We start from the raw sequence: 17,701 nt of genomic DNA on the forward strand, positions 1-17,701 counted from the left end.
GAAGGGATAATTTGAATACATTTTAGTTTAGCATTGTTGCATTTCAAAGAGAAGATATAATTCTTTGGCGCCTGGATCAACAAAAGTTTGAAACATCGGGTTTACAATGAACACTCGGAACAAAATGATTCTGGAATTAGTAAAAGAAAAATAATGCATGCATCGACAATTTTTGTATAGAAAAATATCTTAATTCATCTACATCTTAAAAATTATGTTGAAAGTGAATTTGAAAACAGAATATATAGAAATTCTATGGAGGTATATAAGTTGGGTAGAATAATAAATTTGTTGTTTTTGTGGGTGATTAATTGAACTTAATTTACCACGAAGTCAAGCGTTCACATATTAACATTTTTTCGAAAAACAACGAAATTTGATCCTCTCGAAAATACATTATCTCACAGTATATATCAAACTTGGTATATATGTCACATTTGTTTTGTCCAGTTCACTTCCCCGTAAAATGGATCGCCTCGTGTTTCAGCATCAATATTGGATGGACCAGCTAGGTTGATAGCACCATCAATTACATGTACCTATACATCTCCCCTCGCGCATTTAAACGTCAACGGATACTTCGTCAGTCCGTCTTTGCAATTTTCAAATTTCTTGAAAGAGATTACTTGTTGATAAGTTCATTAAAACTGAATACTTGAAAGAGAAAACCTTCTCCATTTTGAAAGATATCTTTTGATTTATGTGAGATTCGACATTTTATTAAATAGCTTTTGCAAGTGGAACGCACTTTATGTTGAAGGCTTAATTATTTCGGGGTACAAATACACAAATCTTACGTAATCTTTAGAAACATGATTCTGCTGCAAATTCTTCTAATTATTCATCATCGTATGTGTGTGACACAACAACACAATAATTTAAGTGATTAACCCAACAATTATAATCTCATTACGTATGTTACACATTTTTTTACTTCCAAGGGTAGATATGACGTTTTCATTTGATTTCATATGCAATCCATTTAAAAATGCGGTTATGTTGGTAAAAGGTTTTGGAAGTTCAACTTTCGTTGAGAGTTTGCCTCGTCTAGTTGAAGAATATTCTATATTACAAAGGTCACATTGAAAACCAGCAGCTGTGAAACACATTTAATCAATAGCCGATATTGTGTATATTACATAACTTCCAGACCCGCTGTTTTCCATGTGATGAGTATCCCTTTACCAAGAATAACGGATGTGTTTGAGTTCATGTGTATGTGGTTGTCGTGTAGTTGCCGTGTGGCACTGTATCTATGTCATAACTAACATGTACTACCAATAACACTGCATCCGAGATTCCAATTACCTATAACATTATCCAAAATTGACAAAGAAAATCACGTCTACGGCTACACTTGAAAAGAAACCTCGAGAGCAGTTTTGAGTAAGACGCTCTTTGAGATAAAGAAGTTATCTGGGGTCAGACGTTTAGTGTGCAAGTGTAATTACATATAACAAAAACCAATAATTTGGACAGAGAGATCTGCCAAGAAATGGTGCAGTGCATTAAACGCGCTTTGTTGCCGGTGCGTCTGTGTTGTTTATTTGTCTATTTACACGCTGCTATATGTGCAATAGAACTGTGAAAATAACTAGGTTGCATTACAACAGATAATGTATTCTGATGATGTAAACATAATTAAGGATACAAAATAATAAGATATCCTTTAAGTGAATAATTTTGCCATACCTAACTTGTTTTATAGAAAAAAACACCTAATACTTTGAAAATGTGCTGATTGCATATGACAATAGTAGTCTCAAGGAACATGTAGTGATATTATTACATTTAATAAAATGTTATAATATATATACTCATCTATATTTCATATTTTGAGAGGTGTGTAAAACGAGTCAGTTTCGGTAGTGTAGTTGTACTCGTGTTGAAGATTGATATAAGCGTGTGGGCGGTCTCCATACAATGCACGTCTATATAGCAAACTATTTCCCGTACTGGTAATTCTGGTTTTAAATGTTGGTTAGATTCATGGAAATCTATGAATTAAGATAAAAGGCATCAGTTACACACAGAAGCCGAACGCCAAAAAAGATACATATGTATTTTGACATTAATTGTACAGCGATGCAACTGTTCAGGATCATAGGGGTTGATAACTGTCTGTAGCCCTCTGGATTATGTTACCAGCCCCAGAATAGTATCTGTGACCGAACCTCAAGTAGCTATATTATTGACCCAGTGCAAAACCAAGAAGAAAAAAGTTACATGTAAACAAACACTGAAAAGAAGTTTAGAGTTTACAATCCAAGAACTTGTTAACACTAGTAAAATGTTTATTTGGCTTATGTTAATGACGTTGGTAAAGAAATGTACCGGGATGTTTAAGTAATAGTTCATTCTGATATATAATCACCTGTCTCCCAAACCGATTCGCTTATTTCAAATAGCACGATTTTCAAGAAAGGTACTGACAGCTGACAGATTAATTCACAGCGCTGGTTTTCAAGTGATGCAGATCAGATTATGAGGAAGTGTTCGACTGCCATAATGATTGCGTTATTAAATCATTCGATGCAACTTTATTTCCCCGACTTGATCAATATCTACAAAATAAGTGTCGATGTAGCAGCAGAGCTTACACTTTCGGAACACCTGGTCTTCTTTTCCTTGTACTTTGTCATCGGTCTCCATGTAAACCTTCTTTTTGCTCATATATATCTCTGTTTCATAGATTTTAACTTGATATGAAGATTCTGTTGATATGTCAGTTTTTTCATTGTTGTTTGTTTAGCGTAAATTATCAAACACCATCCATTATGGAGTAATCTCTTTCCACCGTCTACCCCAACAAGATTTGCTTATTGATACGTGAAAATGATTTGGACATTGGTGCTATAAATTTAAGCTTAGGCAGTTTTTATGATGATCACATGATAAAATTACGATTTCATTAAAAATTTCATATATATTGAAGACCTCTATTTGCCATCTAAATGGAGGTATATGTACATAATCATTTATATTACAACATACACTATACAATGTATGAATCTTAACTGTCATGCCTGTCTCTTGAAATGGTTACTACTACATATAGTTTGATTAAACGCTTGGGTAACATTTTTTATGTGGGCTTATCAAGATACATATTGTTTTTTGAAACAGCACATCCCTCTGTAGGTAATCAATAAGATGACTTGCTATCAATACATACATTTTCACTTATGATTCGATACCGCACCGTAAAACATGAGTGTTTAGTGTTCGTGGTTGTGAGTCACTAAGCATTAACAATTGTTTTGCCGATGCTATATTGTTTACTTTTTTTTTTTTTTTTTCGTTATTATGGAAGTTGTTTTATTGATGTATCAAATATATTAAAATGAACAATTACACGTTGTATTTTAGCTGACAATTTATTTACGTGAGATCATTATAACTGCTGAGCTGTATTGCTTTATATTTACTTTCTATGTTTCAGCGTTATTTAAAGCAACAAAAGAGAGATACGGACGAATTGACATCGTCTGTAACAATGCTGGTATGGGCGGAGAGTCATACCCACAATGGGAGAAAGTTGTCGACGTTAATATAGTACGTAGTGTTTTAGACAATCATACGCAGGCAAAATACAAAATCTATTGGAGATTTTACTAATTGTCAGTGTTCAATTATTATGAAAGGATATTAGATACTGGTGGATGTGTCATTCTGCATAATTACATGTATTGTTCTCTTATGAAGCCTTAATGATAGAAGATAATTCGAACATGAACGAAATTTCACAGGCAAATTAGATTTGTAAATAGCAGCGCAAAATTAAGATAAATCACATTTAGAAATTGAATTAAATTTAGTTTTAATAAAAATTGAGAAGTTACAGAACATAGAAGTGTCATAATTTGTAATTGCAGAAAGGAATGACGCGGGGCACGTTTATAGCTGTTGAATACCTTCGGAAAGACAAAGGAGGAAATGGAGGCGTCATCGTCAATATCTCCTCGGCTGCAGGTACATACATATACGTACATTGAAACCTTTGATGATCCCGTCAATAATCCTATAGATATAATCCTGATATTATTATATGGATTTCTCATCCACATTCTTAATCAATTAACGTAGTAATAGTTTTCTCAATCTTCTACATGTTTGCAACCATATAATTAAGATATGTTGATGTTGAACGTGCACATGTTTTGGGATTCTTCGACCAGAGTAAAGTGCTCCTTACTTAACAGTGTGCAGGTAATTACTCATTTTACTAAGGAGATGCTAAGCTGTTTACATCTTATGTATACAACATTTTCATATGTTCTGTAAATGACACGTTCGCCTTGTTTATGAATTATTGTAGTCGCTGTAATGGCTTGACCGAATTGTTTATAAGAATGTGGTTGTTTACTAGTGTCGACATCCGCTGATGTTATCAACTGTTATCAATATATATCCCAATACATCTATAGCTGTATATCGATAATTATGCAAGAATATACAGATATCACTTAAGTTTATCATGTTGATGTCAATGCCACATTGTTCAAAGGGTGTATCTAATTCATCGTAACTATTCTTAGGGATAGGCATATACTTTAAGTAAAATTCGGATGCAGAGTAGGTTCGGTATTTGCTACTAGCTTGCGATTTTTTGTGCAAATTTATACACATGTCGAAAAATTCTAGGAAATATTTTTGGTCTAAAACATACATTTTGATATTTCAAAAATGTATCCTGATTTTAATAGAGTAAAAACTGTCCAAACAAAATGAAATGTTTCAAACTAATTAATCACTGACGCACTGGTTAGTAATATGTAGGGTATACGCCATTTAAGATGTTGTTTCCGAAAAGAACGCATTGTATATATTGCTTATATCTAAGTCAGATTTGTTTTCGTACTTGTATCGAGAGAATGAAATAGTCCTACTTTTTTAATAAAGGGTTTCGCTTCAGGCATCTAGACACGCTCCATAGTAAAACAAAACAGCGCATCACAGGAATTGTGCAGTTTTGATGATCTACTTTTAGTAATGATAGGATTTTAAAGTGTTTGAATACATTTATATGAAACGAGTGCATTCAAAAGTAGTTTCGAGATATTAATGTACCCATGCTAGGAAGTTGATCCTTTCATGAACATGACAATGTATAATTTATACTGATTAGGGGTGGAAATGGATGTCAAGTAACCACAAAAGACGATAACCTCGAATGTGATTATGATGTTAACCGCATCGTACTCACGTCATGACCGACTTGAGAACACAGATCATGTTTAAATAGTGTCAGTCTTATTAGGCATATGTCCGTGACAAACGCGTAAGAGGATTCAATGTGAAATTCAATACACCAACCAACCTACATAGCCTCCAGTATCATCGATTTGTCTGTCACCGAGAACGATATGATCTCAAAACAAATCTATACCTATAATTATAGTAACATATGTTATTAGTCTATGACAGCTTCAGGAGTTATCTAAATAACAATCTGGAAAGTACCTACAAAGAACATAATCATAATCCAAACTCGAATGCAATAAAACGATATGAACAAAAGACTTAAACGGAGACTCTTGAAAAGGTACAAGGAGAATAAGACCAGGTGTTCCGTAAGAGTTATCATCAATGACACCGTCGTGTAAAACCTGGTCAACCCACGTAATATTACATCTTGACTGAATTTATTTTCTCTGTTTAGTTCTAATAATATGTTCTGTTAACTTATAAGTTGATACGGACATTTGTTATTGTATTACATAACTATGTGGTGATATTTGCAATGTCTTCATCGCTATACCGCATAGCTTGGATAGGTCGCCATCTTGTTTCATAGGCTTCCGATAGGTCGTGTGTGTGTTTCCACATTGTCTTGCTCTGTGAAGTCTACTTTATTTTATACAGATTGGTGATATCAGCTTTTGTAACATAGTTTATTCAATTTCACATATTTTAATTTTAATTACGATAGTCAGGACAACACCCCTTTCGTTGTAAACGTACTACGACTCATTCTCGTCTTATCGCACTCGACGAGTCATACGTAAATTTCTAATTAAAACGGTACGACACATTTACTTAGACCATTTGACATTTTAGTAACATTCTTTGATTGCATAATCTCATATAAAAAAGTAATAATTGAAGAACTCTATTTATTCTTTAATTGACGATTTGTCATTCAACTATATTACATCGGAAACGACATTTCGTCCAGGAAAGAAAGGATTGAGTGTGAGAAATCTCAATTCCAACAACGAGGATTCCTTTACACACTTTGAGCACATGACGTGTTCCGTCACCATTTATGATACACAATTCAGACTGTGCGTCATATACAGGCCTCCCACTTCTAAACGGAACGGTCTCCGTAACAAACTCTTCTTTGATGAATGGTCTTCATATCTCGATCAACAGGTTGTAGCGCCTCGGGTGCTGATTATCGCTGGCAACCTGAATTTCCACTTGGATGATAACACTAATGTTGATTCCTGACAGTTCGCCGGAATCCTTGACTCCCGGGGGATGATACAACATGTGACAGAAGCTACCCATTCACATGGTCATACACTAGATGTGATTATCACTAGGGGAAATACTTCTCTAATCCACGGAGCAATTCTAGTGGCAGATCCATGTCTGAGCGACACTAAGGGAAACCTATCTGGTGATCATCTTGCTGTCTATGCCATACTAAATTGTGGTAAACCAAAACGTGCCAGAAAAGAGGTCAGCTTCCGGAAATCCCGCGAAATTTCTGTACCTGATTTCATCAAAGACATTCAGTCATCTTCAGTCCTTCAGACTACTGAGGGTGGAGGTGACTGTCTTGTTGAAGCATATAACTCTGGTATCGAGGCTCTGATCGAGAAACACGCACCTCTTCAGACAAAGGTAATTACTGTCAGACCTAACGCGACTTGGTACAACGAACAACTTCGTGATGCAAAACAATTGCGGAGGAAGACGGAGAAACGTTGGCGAAAGACCAAACTAACCATCCATCGCCAGATATACAGAGAACATTGTTGGGCAGTCAGTTCACTACTCATTCAACGTAAGAAGGATTATTATTCAGGTAAAATCATAGAATGTGGATCGGATACAAGACAGCTTTTTAGACTCATCAGAAACCTAATGGGACATACTGGTGAAATCGCCCTACCAAGCTGTTCATCTGAAAAAATCTTGTCCAACAAGTTTAGTGATTTTTTCCAGGATAAAATCAACACAATCAGGCAAAAGATTGATGCTGTGAACTCAACTTCCGACACTGGCATCTCTGCCATGGATGCCGATATCCAAATATCAGGTGAACCTTTGACGCAGTTCACTCCAACAACCGAAGAAGAATTGCGCAAGATCATTACAAACTCTCAATCGAAATCTTGTGAGCTGGACCCGCTTTCCATAGTTTTACTGAAGCAATGTCTTGATGTACTGCTCCCCTTGATCACCTTAATCATGAACAAATCATTAGCAGAGTCTAGGGTTCCATTGTGTTTCAAGAAGGCTAATGTAAGACCACTGCTGAAGAAGCCTGGACTGAACAAGGAAGAATTAAAGAACTACCGTCCGGTGTCAAATCTCCCTTTCTTATCTAAGATCTTGGAGAAGATTGTGTCCCAGCGACTTGAGGATCATCTTCATGCTAACAGTCTTCATGACAACTTGCAATCAGCCTATCGCACAGGACATTCCACTGAGACGGCCCTACTTTGTGTCTACAGTGATATTGCTGCCTCTCTGGATAACAAGTGTAGAGCGGTTCTTATCATGCTTGATCTGTCTGCTGCATTTGATGTTATTGACCATGGTACACTGTTCAAGCGTCTGGAGTACTCTTATGGGGTGACTGGTGATGCATTACGCTGGACCCAGTCTTACTTGAATGAACGACGACAGTGCGTTGCCATTGGATCAACTGTTTCAGACAGCAAAACCTTAGACTTCGGAGTTCCTCAGGGGTCCGTTCTGGGACCTAGAAAATACTGTCTTTATTCGAAACCAATCGGGGAGATTTGTCGTCATCATAACCTTCAGTACCATTGTTATGCCGACGACACACAAATCTACATGGTTATCAGACCTCAAGACAACTGGGACATAATAGTAGCAAGTCTTGAAGCCTGTCTTAATGACATCAGTGCTTGGATGAACTCAAATATGCTCAAGCTCAATCAGGAAACGACAGAACTGATCGTCTTTTCCCACAAGTGTCAACACACTAAAGGTCTCCAGTTAAAGGTCGGTGCCCAAACTATTGAGGCCGTCCAAGCTGTGAGAAACCTTGGCGTACACTTTGATATCTCTCTGAACATGGAGAAACAGATAAACTCAATTGCCAGTTCCTGTTATCACCAAATTAGAAACATTGGGTGTATCCGTCAGTTCATCACCACAGATGCATGCAAAACATTGGTACATTCTCTTGTTACTTCTAGGTTAGACTATGGTAACGCGTTACTCGTTGGTGTATCTGATGAACTAATGAGCCGCCTGCAGAGGGTACAGAACACCGCAGCACGCCTAGTTACCCGTACTCGAAAGAGGGACCACATTACACCAGTCCTTTACTTATTGCATTGGCTGCCCGTGTGATTCCGGTCACAATACAAGATTTTGATGTATACATACAAGGCAATAAATGGAACAGCTCCTGAATATTTGCAGGAACTTGTCACCGTTTATCAGCCGTCACGATCACTACGATCGGAGACAGAATCATTGTTGTGCGTTCCAAACTCTCTGACTGTGACTTATGGTAACCGGTGCTTTGGAAAGGTAGCGGCCACTTTGTGGAACAGCTTACCATCTGCTACCAGAAGGTCAAAATCCCTGGCCAAATTCAAGCGGGATATTAAAACCCACCTGTTTATGTCTGCATTTTAGACTCTCACGCAGACGTCCTGTATATACATACTATCACCACTACTTACTTGATTTGGTTAATGTGTTACATATGTTGATTACTGTGTTATACATGTTCTATAAATTTTGTAGTAAGATTATTATGTAATTGTGAAGCGCATTAAAGTATTTTTTTCAAAATAGATAGTGCGCTATATAAATGTTGTATATTATTATTATTATTTATTATTAAGTTGTCAAATGAGAACAAGGTTTAAAACATCGAAACTCATAGGCAATTGATAAAAGCTTGCTTAATGAGTGTTTGGCAACGAGTACATTCGATATGATATGCCTTTAACTTGAATCATTAGAATACTTAAAATAATTTCTCAATTTACTTCTTGTTCAAATATGAAGAGAAAAGAAATACTGGAATATTTTAAAAGAAAGTGAAAACCTAATATGATAGGAAACAAAAAACGGCTTCACCCCTGAAATATGATATGATCTTCGCGTCAAGCATCAAACAGAACAATGAAACCTTTCTATTGAAAATGAAAAATACACAAAAAATAAATTCATCAAAACACATCGCTATAATGAAGTAAAAAGGAATCGAAACGGGGACACAATAATTTAAATAGGTAAATAACTTGATCCATAACTGTTATCTCTGACATTCAATAGTATATAAAAGAGGGTATTAAGTTTCTGAATTGAGGTCAGTTTTGACAAACGGATTGTTGTTAGGACGCTGACATTTGTCAAAGATAATAGAGAGGCTGTATTTAACTTGACAGGATATAATAAAAATTCATTTAAAAAAATGAAGAATTTGCTTAAATTTGTCAATTATAAGCTATTTTGTATTTTAGTTTTTTTATTTTGGTGAAATTGGAGTTTTGTATCTTGACCTGTTTAAAACTCTATGGACACATTCACTTTATCACCATGCATATATTGAAATAAGACACGACTGTAAATTTCGACTACAAAACGTTTTGCTGAAAAAGTTTGCGTTGATGAAAACTTAATTCGTTTTGTCGTAACAAACATTTATAACTTGCGTCATAAAACGTGATCACTTTACCTATGTCCCATGTCTCCTTCATCTGATTCAAACAGTGTTCTAGCACAACCTTCTATGTTCAAGATCTTTATGAGGTTAAAACGTGTTTTGTGTATTGACAGGTTTGTCAGTCAACCCGATGTCACCTGTTTACACTGCTACTAAATCAGCCATCATAGCACTCACCAGATGTCTAGCGGTAAGTGAGATAATTTTCTAAACAGTATATTCGGTGGTAATGTTTGGTGAAAAGCTTGAATCTAAAATAAGTCAAGGACAAAATCACTGTGATCAAATAGATCTAAAACAACTCCTTGGTCCAGAAACAAACATTAGCTGTTCACATAAGGTGCAATAGATGAAACAAAATGTCAACTGTAACAAGGAAACAAAATTACCATTTTTACTTTTTTGATAATGAAATAAAAAACAGAGTTGTTTAATCTTTTCTCAGGTATTAAATATCAGTGTTTTCGAGTCTTCAAATAAACTCATTTCGTTTTCATATCCATCAAGTCGCAATAAGCTGAAAGTCACTGAGAAAATGCATATGGTCAAATAGATGTACAAAAATAAGCAACCTTTAGAAACCTGACGATATTTTTCCTGCGTTAACAAATGCAAGATTGTTATTATTACACAAGACAGGGTAATTCTATGTGATATACCCTACAAATGGTTTAAGTGGATTCTTCATAAACTAATTGATACTGCTTTACCTGAGAGTTAACAATTATGTATCGGAATGTATACCTACGATTTATTATTACATTCACGTGGAAGAATGTTTCTGGATAATGGAAATTTATCCATTATCTCATAGCTCACCAAACCCGAAAGGTCAATTAAACTCTCGCCATGTCGTGACTCCAAGCGTCTCGTCATCCGTCTATCAAATTTTCCTACAAATCACTAGTAGCCATGACTATCTGATCAAATTTGGTCAGAAGCATCGTTTGAGGAAGTGGACTCAATTTTGTTAAAATGGTGGGACTTGCCCCTTAGGGCCTGAAGGATGGGACCAGAAAACTGAAAGGTAGCAAATTCTTTGAAAGCCCTTTTCTGTAAAAATGGTTGAATTTTGTCAAAATTTCGTATAAGACATTATTAAGGAACGGGGACTCAATTTCTAATCAACGATTGGTCTCCCCCGCTTGGGTCGGGAATGGGGCCCAATGAGGATAATAGATCACAATTTATAAAATCCTTCATCCATTTTAGAAATATCAGTATTCTTTCCCACTTTTGTGTGAACCATCCTAGTGTAAGGGAAATCAGTTTGATATAAACGGCGGATCTTGCCCCTCTTTGCGAGAGGGGCGGAACTCAGAAGGAGAAAACAGAGAAAATTATTTGAGATAATTCTGTAGGAACATCAGGAATTCGTCCCAAGTTGGTCCGTATAAACGACGGGGCAGGGAAAATACAGCAATTTCTTTAAAATCCTTCTTCTGTAGGAATGTTGACCCGTTTTGGTCTGAAGCATGATTTGGTGCAGGAGTTGTTTTATGTTAATAATTTTCTTGGAGCCAGAGTGGTGGGTCCAAAGAGAAAATGGATGTATACCTTCAGAATTACTTTCCTTTCGTTTGAGAGAAAAAATTGCAGCCAAACAAAGTCATGTGAGCGATATAAGTCCTTTGGGGTTCTTATTATTCACGTATATTGATGCTTTAATGGAAGTGATGAAAAAACTCTATCGTGTTGAAACAGATCTATATATATATATTACTGTGCTTGATTTGGTATAGGTGAATGAGGAGGTGCGGAAATGTGGTATACGTGTGAACACACTGTGTCCGTCTTTTGCTGACACAAACCTTGTGAAGCAAATAGCTCCATTTTCACTTCATGACGACGCTCAGACGAAATCAGAAGTAAATGAGAAAGTCACTAGATTCCTGAACGCACATGGTATTATGACGTAAGTATTTTGTTGTCATTGTTGCTGTGTGTACATTCTTTGAGAAATTTGTATAATACACATTTGGAAATACGCTCGCTTTACATTGCGTTATTGGTTAAAATATAAAATGGATTGATAGTAAAAACGAGAGAAAAAAAAGAGAAAACAAATCAATGTTAGCGTTAACTTTTTCAACAATTTGAGATGCAAGTGCATAGGAGAACTCATAAAAAAGAATATACTCAAACGAGATCATTATGAAGAGCTTTACACTTCTCGACAATCTTCCTCAAACTATGAACCATTTATAAAGAAAAAAAAAAAAATGTCAACATAATCATAATCCAAACGTCTTCCTAAAATCTTATATTATTTTAACAAGTTGCTTATAATTGTTTACATGTATATACATCGGACAACCTTTAGTTTTGTTCTTTCTTAGATGTATATGTATTAGAGACGTCTTAAAACAGCTCCGTTTTGCTCATGTACAGATTCATTTCTGCGATAACAATAACTGCAATAAATAGATTACGCGCATGTGTCATAAAGAGTATAATGTTTTCCGTTCCGTGGTTTAAATGCTGATAATTTTACACTGGTTCTAACAGAGTAATTAAAACATCTGAGTTACTTTTTTTAAAATAATAACATAAAAGCAACTTGTGTTCATGAATCACTAATGTCTTCTGTCAATTGACCTTTGTTTCCTTAGGACAGAGACGGTGGCGGAAAGTTTCATGGAACTAGTTACAGATGAAACAAAAAATGGTGCCATTCTTCGAGTGTCGAAAGGAAAAGGAAATGAATATTGTAAGATCGATGTTGGTCAGGAGATGGTTGACGGATCTGTGTAGAAATCGATACCTTATGCATTGTGTTTATTGCAATCATTTCAATTAATTTTCCTCTGATAGATGGAATTAGCAAATTCACCTTCGTCTCCAATACGTATCTATTATACACTATACAAGTGAATGATAGTGTTATTCATTAAAATATTTTTATTCAATAATATTGTCGAGCGAGATACGTTATACTAGAGGAAACTACAAAATGAGAATAAAAACTGAATATCATAACACGCAGGTGCTGAACAATTGATTTATTTCATTTTGTTCGTACCATTATTTGGTATATCTACTTTCTGGAACTTTTATTAAGATACACATGAAAAGTGGTTGTGATTATCCGTTATTTGACCAATTCTATTACAGACCAACACCTAAAGTTGATATAAAGGCATGGCAAAAATAGCGATGCAGTGTTTGAAACACTGTAGTCTATGATTGCTTAAGAGAATTGATATTGAATAAGTCGTCTATGATAAAATATATCAACGTAAATGACAACTTCTAAGCCAAAGATTATAAATATTGTAAAATACTATCAACATTACTTTATAATGTGACCTGACCTTTTGGTTGTGAATTAGGGCTCATATTAAAATCTACAGCTGAATATATTTTTCTTTGGAATGATTAGTTGTTTTCATTAAAAATGTTGTGTATAGTATTTGATGTTGTGATCATATAAGCTGTGGTATATGTATTATTCAAGATGGTATAAATTGTTTATACAATTTTTATTTTACGTAATACCTAGGTATCTAATTTAGAGCAGTTATTTGTGCGTCCCTTCCAACTGATAACGTCAGATGTATGAAAATTATCATCATCCTCTTCATCTACATAAGGCAGCTTGGACTAGGAGAGCCATGTGGGAGAAAAATATCATATTGATATAAACGATAACGGGATAAACATTTTTGACATATAAATCATTATTCTTTGTATTTGAATTGATAGTCGTATTGACGAAACAGTGCTGCATGCTATAGTCATTTTATTTACCAATACGGCTTCTAAATTTCATTACAAACCTACATTCTGACAGTGTTGTCAATACGAATGAAAAAGTGCACTTACATTTTGTAGTTGTCTCCCCTGGTAACTGAAGTTTATGTACTGGAGAATTAAAGGATGTCAGTACTTTGAAATGCATCTTCTTTCTGAAAAACAATCAATATTATATTTATAGCATACTATACTCTAGAATATGCTTAGCGTTGTTTACATTGCGTGTGTGCTTTATTGATGTGCTTGCAATTAACCTAAACATATATATAGTTTAATTATGGAATTAAATGGACCAAAGAATGAAATCGTAAACTTTCCTTTTTAAAGCTTCAATATAATGGTCGATACTTAAAATCATCAAATACTTGGCATGATTATGATATTGTTTATATCTTCCAGACTGTTCAAAAAAATTACAGTCATCACTTTTATTATAGAAGCAAAATTTACATTGTGATGTATGCACACTGATCTTTGATCACTTTTCGATACTTTACCAAAGTGTATATGTGATATCAGAACTAATATTGTAACGGTTAGCGATATAATGTTACATCAAAGAAATTTTTAGATAAGGTTTTTGGCAATTTCGAGAGGTATATGTTTGTGCATAAAGTATGTAAATATATGAGGATATTGTAGCAATATATTTGTTTTTGCGTAACTTTATCTGACACGGGTTAGATCTATCCAAACAATTTTGATTTATTTACGTGTTTAATATGTTGTCCTGTATAATGTATTATTGTTCAGTGTATTTTTATGCAGTTGTTACGTCTGTGACAACACATTTATACAGATTTTACAAATACAAATTTAAAAACGATATCAGTTTTTGTTTTTTATTTTCTTTTTTAAGATTTAACACATCCAGTGATATTACTTTTGATATGTCCATACCATATCATTTATACAGCTTACAGAATTGATATCAACAAAAATTATCGTCTAAGAGGGTAAATATATACATCGTTAAATTGTATGGAAACACAGTGAAAATTGGTAGATACAGAGATAGAGGGAATATGGAAAGACACAGTTTGAAAATGTGAAGACAACGTGAAAATGGGAAGACATAGAGTTAAAAATAGCAGAAACAAAGTGAAAATCAGTCATGAATATCCGTATGAACTTCAGACTAGGTATGGTTTTAGTGTTACATTTTGTCGTTTGCAATAATTGGAAAACATCCATAGTAAGAACATCACTAAGAGTAGAAACGGGGTTATTGATGAATCTTCTCGTAAAGAAAGGTATCACAGTGATAAGAAAACATGACACAGGCTTCAACAGAATTAATCAGTGCACTATCCTTCGACTGTGACACAATACCGGTTCAGATCACAAAATCTTTCCTGAGGCTCCAACGCATGTCATGGTAGAAAAAGACAACGTGGATCTCAGAACATTTAATAATACAACAAAACAGACATTATATATATGTACAATATACACACGTCTCTCAAACAGCATGATAGAAATTATTCCGCGATACACATCGCTACCGCAACAGAATCAAAATGAATCTATTGGCGATTATTGGTAATTATTGGCGAATTCTGGTTAATATTTGATAAATACAACTAAGACATTAGATCGCGATGGTAACCGGTCGTAATATGCCAATACCCCTAACCTGTACGGATTAAGTTAACACACATGTACCAAAATACTTATATTTACAAATATACACTTCAGTACTAGCTATACAAATCGTAGTGAAACTGTAACTAATCCTATGTACATATTCGTCATTACAGGTCTATCCATATAATGTTTACTTGTGTAGATAATATCTTTATTACAAAAATTAATATATGCACTAAAATATTTATCTAATTACTTTGATAGCAGCATTCTGTCTTCGTACACATTGATTGAATGTCAATGTGTTCAAACATACGAAGGTTGACGAAATTATGTTTCCGATTTATTGTCATATTCATAGTGCTGTTTGGTCTAATTGCTTTATTTCTAATGTGATATATAAGTGCAAGAGGGATGACGTAGTGAAAAATAGCAATTTTCTCAAGAATTCTATTGAGGATCGCAAAGAGGATCACATAAAAACAACGAGCAAATAGATTTCTACCATTTTGTACCATGTATAGCAATAATTATCACATTTCAAGTGTTAAAAAAGCTGAAACATTTATATGAAAGCCGAAATTATGCCTGAAAAATGACGAAATTGTGATCGTATTTGTCACTGACGTTATTGCTATGAGGTGACATGGCTCAGTCAGGTTTGATCTTCAAAACACGACTAAGCGTTGTTTTCTCGATCATACACCAATTTATATAAGTGGGCCATTACTGTCTTACTACAGAATTAAAATAAAAAGGTCTTCATGTCTACGAGGGACAGACGTATTGCCAAGGCAAACGATACAAAATACTTGTTATGTCTATAAAATGTTGACAAAAGTTTTCCTTCCTGGGATTAATTTCTGTTGCTCAGATTACTACGCAGAAAATATTACAAAAAATGGCACTTGAATGTTTTTGTTTGCATAGCTTTATGGAAGTCAGATAGCAGTTGGCAGTGCAAGTTAAAGTGTACTGAAATTTCGTTGGCGCTATTGTACCACTGTAGGTAATATATAGGACAAAAACGCACTTATATTTAAACATGTATGTTTCAATCACATTCCACCTATATCAAACGGTAAACCTTGGAATCTGTTGTACTCTATGGCCTTGAAAATATTGGAGTTCTACTCTTTATTTTACAATTGTACAGAAGGCACAGGAAACATACACCGTTCTGTAACATTGTTGTGTGTTATATATCCAAGATGGACGACATGCACACCAGGTTCATCGTAATGTTACTTAGATTTATACTGTAAATCATATAGATTTCGTGAATACTTTATTTCGCAAATTTATCGCTTTAGACATATTCGCGAATACATGATTTCGTGAATGCAGATCAAGAACGTAGACAACATTATGTACGGTAAGTCAAAGGATATATTTATTAGGAACTAGTGGTTCTATACAATATCTCTAGTGACAACATTATGTACGGTAAGTCAAAGGATATGTTTATTAGGAACTAGTGGTTCTATACAATATCTCTAGTGACAACATTATGTACGGTAAGTCAAAGGACATGTTTGTCTCTAGTGACAACATTATGTACGGTAAATCAAAGGACAAGGTTATTAGGAACTAGTGGTTCTATACAATATCTCTAGTGACAACATTATGCACGGTAAGTCAAAGGATATGTTTATTAGGAACTAGTGGTTCTATACAATATCTCTAGTGACAACATTATGCACGGTAAGTCAAAGGACAGGTTTAGTAAGAACTAGTGGTTCTATACAATACCTGTTATGAAAGCGATAAGGTAAACATGCTGAACAATATTTAGTAACTGCATCAAACAGTTACATCTGTGTACAAGCAGATATAATGTAAATAATGTACACGTTGACCTTGCATTAAGTCACTTTTGATATTTGTTAATGATTCTCTATATTTTCGTACTAGTAGTCCTGTTATCTGGCTTTGACACGAATAATGCTCCAAACTCGAACTATAGTTCTGTATTTGTCTCAGTTATTTCTTCGAAAATGCCTCTGTTTTTTGTGTTATTGTACTCGTATGAAATGCATTGTCACCTCCAAACCTTGAGTCTTATTCTAACACCCATCCTACACGATTACCACATTGCTAATGAAAAGCTGTTCTACGACTCATGTGAAAGGAGCGGCTTCCGTTTACGTAGAATCATTTACTTAAATGTCATCACAATGTTTGATTTATCGAATTAACACAAACGTAGGGGTAATGTTTTAGACTAATTACGTCATGAACTTCGATCAAACTGCAGAAATAATATCGGAGCCAAGTCCTACGGACGATAAAATAGTTTTTTTTGTACGTACATTATACAAATACATGTATATAATTCTAAAATATTTTGCTGCTTGGTGTGGGCGTGTAATTATTAATTTTCTTTACGAGTTGATTTTCGTAGATCTTTTCTCTTACACCATAATACAAGTATATTATAATTTTGAATTGATCCGTTTGTTTACC

General features: G+C 34.6%; 1 protein-coding gene across 1 annotated transcript; it reads left to right on the forward strand.

The window, feature by feature from the left end:
• Nucleotides 1–3,442: 3,442 nt before the first annotated feature.
• LOC132553589 (15-hydroxyprostaglandin dehydrogenase [NAD(+)]-like) lies at nucleotides 3,443–14,474 on the forward strand (the record flags this gene model as incomplete). Its single annotated transcript, XM_060217844.1, has 5 exons — nucleotides 3,443–3,555; nucleotides 3,876–3,972; nucleotides 10,006–10,082; nucleotides 11,635–11,807; nucleotides 12,505–14,474. Coding segments are annotated over 5 exons (602 nt in total), but the record flags the coding sequence as incomplete, so codon positions are not given.
• Between the last annotated feature and the right edge of the window lie 3,227 nt (nucleotides 14,475–17,701).

The sequence above is a fragment of the Ylistrum balloti genome, unplaced genomic scaffold, assembly GCF_031769215.1.
Source record: "Ylistrum balloti isolate Yb309-2 unplaced genomic scaffold, AGI_CSIRO_Ybal_v1 Utg370338, whole genome shotgun sequence".
NCBI lineage: Eukaryota > Metazoa > Mollusca > Bivalvia > Pectinida > Pectinidae > Ylistrum > Ylistrum balloti.